The sequence below is a fragment of the Belonocnema kinseyi genome, chromosome 4, assembly GCF_010883055.1.
Source record: "Belonocnema kinseyi isolate 2016_QV_RU_SX_M_011 chromosome 4, B_treatae_v1, whole genome shotgun sequence".
Classification (NCBI taxonomy): Eukaryota; Metazoa; Arthropoda; class Insecta; order Hymenoptera; family Cynipidae; genus Belonocnema; species Belonocnema kinseyi.
Genome location: NC_046660.1, coordinates 90,660,812 through 90,668,471, shown reverse-complemented (window position 1 = coordinate 90,668,471; position 7,660 = coordinate 90,660,812). Strand labels below are relative to the sequence as shown.

At 29.0% G+C, this 7,660-nt stretch overlaps 1 protein-coding gene across 2 annotated transcripts in view; it reads left to right on the top strand.

Annotated features, from left to right (window-relative positions):
* The window catches only part of LOC117171392 (small integral membrane protein 8), a 35,788-nt gene that overhangs the window by 6,140 nt on the left and 21,988 nt on the right, over positions 1–7,660 (top strand). The window contains exon 2 of one of the 2 annotated variants that reach the window (XM_033358657.1): positions 7,008–7,383. The exons of the other annotated variant lie outside the window; for it this stretch is intronic. Coding sequence (XP_033214548.1) covers positions 7,008–7,278 — 271 coding nt within the window. The 3' untranslated portion in view covers positions 7,279–7,383. Of the gene's footprint in view, positions 1–7,007; positions 7,384–7,660 lie in introns of those variants that run through there. 2 annotated transcript variants of the gene reach the window in all.

The window sequence follows — 7,660 nt, the reverse complement described above, 5'->3', positions numbered from 1 at the left end:
TTGTGGGGGGGGGGGCAAATTATCAAAAAATAAATAAAACTTGAAGATGTATGATTTTAATTTCTAACTAAATAATTTGATAGGTTTCAATCTAAAATTATCGAACACTTTCCATTCAAAACTTCAGATGAAATATTTAAATAGCTTTCAATTTGAAATTATTCAATATATTCTGAAGACTACAAATTAAAAATTTCTAAATTATTAAGGCTTTAAATATTTTTGAAATTGCTGTTCTGGAGACTAAATAGCACTTATTCTTTTATTAAGAAATCAAAACCAAAATTGTTAAAAAATGTTTTTAAAAGATTTTTAAAAACCTTAAAAAAGGTCAGAGGTTTTAATAGTTCAATATATGTGATAGAATCTCTTTAAATATGAAATTAGTCTATGCTTTTTCATGTTTGAGCTACAGTTATTCCATTTTAGAGTTATAAATTACAGTCGTGAAAAACCAATAAAATGTATTGATTAATTTATATATAAAACAAAAAACCTTTGTATAATTCAATTTAAATGCAGCTGCAAAAATTTAATTTGAAATGCGTTGAATTCAAGGTATAGTTTAAAAAGAAAACTGAAAGCAAGGGATCGACTTTCAAAAGAAGCGAAAGAAAGTGACTCGCTGGATTGCAAATGAACATGGAAAATGGTGTACTTTCGCATTTTTAAATTTTTAATTCAAACTTTTTCGCCTTTTAAAAATTTCGAAAAATTCTGAAAATTCAAACAATAAGGCTGTATTCTGAAAATGAAGCAATTTTAATGTTAAAATTCAAGTTCCTAAACTGAAGGCCTAAAAATTTGCAAATTTTACTATTAGTGTTATGTAAATTGTATTGGTATCTTAAAAGAGTATAAATAGTTCTTAAATTAGTTTTTAAATTTTCTGCAGTTTACCTTTTTTACATACCTAGATGTCAAAAAAGCCTACCCAATTTTTTCAAATTTTAATCACTTATTTTCTAAGAGAAAATCACCCCTGTTTACCAGTCACTGAAATGGATTAGAAAAAAATTGCCAAGACTCAAGAATAAAAATTGGATGTACAGCGAATTTTTAAATTTTTAATTGAGGTTATCTTTAACTTTGTGATATCAAAAATTTCCATATCCATTTCTTTTTAATAATACTGAAGGAAAAAGTCGACAAGATCGAGCGCCGAAATTATAATTAGAGCAAATTTTCTGTAATTCTATAGGGACGGCTGAAATATCCCGAAAAATAAAATTCCCGACTCGGTAAAACTCTCTGTCCCAAAAAATAAAATTCCTGAACAGTTTATAATATTAACGAATTTGAAAATTCCCAAATAATAAGACTCCAAATAAAATTGTTTCTTAATCAATATTAATTATTTATTAAAACTACGATAATAAAATATTGTTATCAAATAATTTTTTGTTTAATATTTAAAGTGTTCAAAATTATTGTTTGAATTTAAAATTAAAATTATACAAAAAATTTTACCGACAAATTAATATATAAAAACACGTGTTTTTTAATTAACATTTCGATTTTTCAGAAGAACTTTTGAGATTTAAAAAATACTATATACATTTTCAAACAAAATATCTTATCCAGAAATATATTTTGTTTTAATTATTATTTTAAATTTAAACAATAATGTTTAAATACTTCAAACATTTAAAAAGTTGTTTCTTTGGAATAAATATTTGATTATTTCAATTAAAAAAAAAATTGTCAAAGAAAAATGCTTTCAGCACTTGTTTATCTTGAAATGTCTTGCTACAATACTTTTTTTTAAATTAAAAATATGATTTTTCGAGAACATTTTTTTTATAATTAAAAAAAGACTGTACCGAAAACCTGGATCAAGCTTCAGATCTGAAAAAATTCAGCGATACATACATGTCAAACTTTTCTAACCTCAAAAAAATTTTCTACTGCTTTACCGTCATATTTTACGAAGAATGAGAAAACAAGAATTCGACTTCGTAGTACGATGAGGGCAGCAGCTCGATAGGGCAGAAAATGTGATGTCCTATATATATAATTCCCCACTCCGACGCCCCGTACTGCATCTACGTTTATAATATCTTTAGTTCAGACCATGGGGCATGGACATAGGAAACAAGGGACTAGACATGCCATTGCGGTGGTGATGCAATGAGGGGGGAGGGCCGCCACCTTTTGATGTCCCGCGACAAACATGGCAGCGCCTACATGTTTATATTTTCATGCACAGTTTGTCGACAAAATGCTCGTGCGCATAATCAAATGGCACATCGTAAGATGGTGGACCCCCCCACTCTCCCCATCCCATGCATTCAACCCCGCTCGACCAAGTTAGGATGGCAGTCCCGTGTTTCCTAGCAGTGCTCGTAACGAGTGCCCGAACTCTTCTACGCATGCGTCGCGCTTGGTCTCTGATTAGTTGCTGTTCGCGCACAATTTGAAATGCTGAAAAATAACATTTTTATTGTTTATTATATCATTTCAACTAGTATGAATATTTATCAGACAGATACTAATGAATCTTGATAAAAATGAAAATGTATTAAGTGCATATTGTGTAAAAAAAAAAATATCCTTTGGTACTCACTTGTATTTTTCTTTGCATATTTACACAGTATGCGCGACGCATGCGTAAAAGAGTTCGGGCACTCGTTACGAGCACTGTCAGGCCAGAATGAGGCTTTGAATAATTATAAACGTTCCGCGGAAAATGTCGTTCTCGAGCCGAACTCAATTGAAGTGTTCGAAATTTTGCAGTCAGCGCCAAAACTCGTTCCGTTCATCCAAAGTTGTCAAATACATGCACCGCTGACCGTAACTTGGAACATCAATCACAGAGCACCTTCGTCAACATGAAAAAGTGCCTTCTTTTCAAAGATGCTATGTGATTGGTGTTCCGGTCTTTCCCGATTACGGTCATCTGGTGCATGTGTTTGACAACTTTAGAAATTAACAGAACTACTTTTGGCGCGAACTTAAAAATTTCGAATACTTCGGGTGAGTTGAGTAATATCTTTGGTTGAGTACGGTTCGGCTCGAGAACGTCGAAATCTATAAGGCGTATATATAAAGTATAAATAAAATTAATTTTTGTAAACAAAATTAAGTGGAAAATCGTGATATGGCTTTGCTTTTCAGATAGAAAACCAATTTCTTTAATTATTGTTAGCAATTGGGGAAGTGTGCGATTGGGACAATCCATCAAGAAAAAATATAATTGGTTGTCATTGAGGTTAGGTTGCATTGTTGTGAAAGATGGCAGAAAATTTTTTTGAATTTTGGTATTACGTTCAAGTGTGTTTTCCAAAGATGTCCAGTGATTTTTTCTGCACTTTGAAAACTAAAAGGAGAAAATAATATATTAAATAATAAAATAAATAAAATAATGAAATAAAATTTGAATAATTGCATTCATTTACCAGTCCAAAACTAAAATAATTTGCTTTAAATTATTTTATCAATCAAAAATTATCAAACACTGTGATCCTTCTTTGAAATCCTGTAAAACTTCTTGAAAATCCTTAAACTGCTCCGATTTTTTTAAATATTCCTTCAAATTCTTTACAATCATTTAAAATCTTTCGAAATATCTCGAAATTGACTACAATTAATTCTAATCACTTAAAATCTTGGAATTTTTCCAAATCCCTTGAAAGATTTTTTAATAACTTCAATTAATTGCTTAACATTCTTTAAAGTAACTGAAACTTTTAGAAATATTTTTAAATCCTTTAAAAATAAAATTTAAAATCCCGTCAATTGCCTAGTTATATCTTTAAATCACTTAAACACTCAGAAATCCTGTAAGATATCTTGATAACCCTTAAGGGCATGTGATACAGTTTCCCCGGCTTTTTTTCTACAAAAATGAAAAATTTTAAAAACTGAATTCGGAGATGCCATAAAATATTATAACGGACGTCCCCGGATTCTTTTTTGAGGGATAATAGCAAAAAAATTATTGTGCTAAATAAAAATTATATGCATTATTTTGGAGTTTCGTCGTTTTTCATCTCTGCCTTTCCGATAATCTGAAAATTATTTATGAAATAAACTTCTATGATTGCCTGCAAACAAGGTTAGTTCCGGGAGATTAGTTACTATGTTTATTTATAAGTCCTAAGTTTTCGGCCAAAAATATTGTGTAGTTTGGAAGTAACGCTCGGGTGAATTGTAACACACATAACCTCGCGCTACGTGCTCGATCTTTCTACACAGACTTTTTAAAACTAAAGGTGAAAGTATCGACAACATTAAATTGGTGATTGTGAATTCTCTTTTGTTAAAGCTTCTTCGCCTTAACGAACACATTCTCATCACGTATCTCGTGCTTCGCACTCGAATTTATCCCTGCAATTATATATGATTCCCATAAATGTATATTATTATAATTCGTAACTTGCATTGGTATTAAAACAGACCAAATTTTATTGTCCCGTTTAAAAAATTCCATTATTTTTTTTTTAATTCGGTTATTCAACGTTTTATTTGAACGTTATTCGTTTTTCTATAAACTGAATTTGCTCATTTCCAATGTTTTCTTTATGATTTAAACTTTACACATACGTTTTACTGAACAGCCTTACCGGTTTTTTAACTTAAATTGATCTTCTAGGGCATTTAGAAATCAAACTTTTTCTTGCCATTTTTTCATATCGTCCGTTAATTGGCTTAAAAGTTTCATTTTCGTGTGTTTTTTTGAATTTTGTAAATGCTATAACTCTCATAATTTTTAATTTTATGGAAAAAGTCATTAGATAAATTCTTCGACTTTTTAAATACTATGAATAACCGTACAGAGAATTCTTGAATTTTTAAAAAATGGTCTCAAAAATATTCAAAAGGCGCACACGTTTTGATTTTTTATCCATAATGGCTGGTTAACGAACTTACCTTTAGTTTAGGACACTTCAAGAGTGTACTAGAAACCAATTTAATGGAATTATATTTTCAAAAGTTATCGTGTACAAAATTGTATGCATGTATCTGACAAATATGATAAATTCATTAAAAAAATTAAGCATCTTTTTTACCAATAATGGCGGGTTCAAGCTGTTATCATTTGCTTTACAGAATTCCCTGAATGTTCCATTACGATTTTTTGTCTGACAAAGTTATTCGCACTGTATCGATTTTTTTTCAAAAGTAGAATTCGTTCAAAAATAAAATTTGTTGACACAAAAAATAAATATTCTTTTCTGCACCAATAATTCCTACCTGCGACGAGAATTTAGAATTGGTTGAATTTTGAAAAGCTTTCTTAAAAATTCATTTTTCGGGCTGTAGATTCATCGCCTTGATTGCAAAATTAACTATTCCGGTTTTAGAAATTGAAAAATTCATGTATTTTGTTAAAAATTCGTTTTTTTTGTATGAAAATTAATCTTCTTGGTTGAAAACTCATCCTTTTGGATTAAAAGTGCAACTGTTTAGGTCTAAACTAATCTGGCATGTTTGATGATTGAACATCTTGTTAAAAAATTAAACTATTCGGTTGGCAATCAACATTTTTGCGAAAAATTAAAATATTTTTATAAAAATTAAACTTTTTTGTAGAAAATTAATTTTTTGGTTAAAAAAAATATTTTCCGGTTGATAATTTAACCGTTTTGCAGATAAGTATTGTATTTTTGGCTTTAAAATTCAACAATTTTGTTGAGAATTAATATACTTTGTTGACAATTCTTCTTTTTAATAGAACATTAATCTTCACGCTAGAAAATTCATCTTTTTGGTTGAAAATTTAATTATTTGGTGAAAAATTATCTTTTTTAGTTGAAATTCAACTAATTCGTTCAAAGTTGAACTATTTTGTTAAGAATTAATATTTTTTTGAGGTACACTTCCTTAGTTGAAAAATTAACAGTTTCATTTTTATAACATAATTCTTCTGGGTTAAAAAATGTTAAAATTTCGTCGTTTTTGGTCGAAAATTAATCATGTTAGATGAAAATTCATCCTTTTTGATTAAAAATGCAAATATTTGGGTCTAAATTAATCTCGTTTGGTTGAGAACTAAATAACGTTGTGCAAAAATTAGATTATTTATTAAATTTTAAGAATTCAACTTTTTAGTAGACATTAACTTTTTTGTTAAAAAATCATATTTCCGGTTGAAAATTCAATTGTCTTATAGATAATTCGTCCTTTCGGCTTAAAAATTCAAACAGTTTGTTGAAAATTCGTGAATTTTTGTAGAATATTAATCATCTTGCTGGAAAATCAATTTTTTGGTAGCAAATTCATATATTTTATTGAAAATTCTTCTTTTAGTTAGAAAATTAATTTAGTTTGTTGAAAATTCAATATATATTTCGAGTAGAAATCCTAAGAACTTATAGTGTTTCATTGAATTCAATGCGGTATTAACGTGCATTTTATTTGGAAGGATTTTCTCCTTCATTATTAACCTTTTTTGTGAAAAGTCACATTGCTTACCCTATTTTGAAAGTATTTTGGGCTAAGTTTTTTGGGGGTAGGCGGCCAAAAATTAATTAAAATTGGTAACATAGTTTATGGACGACACCCAAGTATACTCTACGATATTAATAATTCTGAATTATACTGAATTCGAATTATATCGATCAGAATATATGTATTCGACTTGAGAAATATGTGCAAAGCCTTGCATGATTTGTATTTTTGAAACTATTTAAAGTGTCAATTTTCTTCAGAATAGTGATAAAAATTAGGTTTGTTGAGTAAACAGTCTCGTCTAAGTATTTTTACCAAATTATTATGAATTAATCTATTATACTTCAATTAATGGTAAAAAAATTAAATATGATTCGTAGCTTGCGACTCCCATTTACCAATAATAATTTGGTAAAGTACCCAGTTCCCCTGTTAAACCTACTCCCGTTTATTTACTGACACTTATTCTGTTGGTTTACAATACAAAAATTTACTTGTACTTTGAGTTTCGAACTGCCAAGACAAGATTGTAAATGAAATATGTATTTTATCTTCATTCATTAGTTCCCTCCATATGTTTTTACTGTATAATAAGTTGCATTTTTCACCTTTAGCATTAAAAGGAAAAAGTTGGAAATTGAGAAAGTAAAAAGAGAAGAAAGTGAAGAACATCAACGTAATCCAACAGTATTGGGCGAACTTTCACGGGAAAATGGAGAATATAAACAAGATGTGACTTTTAATATAAATGTTAAAGCGGTGAAAACTGAGCCTATGGAGGTGCCAAACTGTCATTCACAAAACCTTATGACGGACTTTGAGACAACCAATATACGAATAGACAAGAAAGTTTTCTGGGAATCAGAAGAAATTTTAGGTGTATAAAGATCTATCTGTAACAGCAAATATTACATACCATATTTATAGTATATTTTAACATTAAATAAGTTTAACCCATGTAAAATTACAATAAAAGCGACAATTCGTGCTGAAAACATGCAAATATATTAATTTGAATAATTATTAGAAAAATATACTTCGATTCTTGAATCATTCTTATATACATCGGTTGAAGTAGTGTTACTTTTTTCCAAAGCTCCTGACAATTAAGCAAAACTAGAGTTCGAGTAATCTCAAAGAATGAAACCCCAAAAGCTTTAATTTGAGCCATCTTTGAGAAAAATGGAACCAAGAAAAAGCTTGCAGCATAGGGGCCTGAAAAGCCAAATTTCTTAATTTGTCTTACTTTTTAACCAATGGTAAAAAG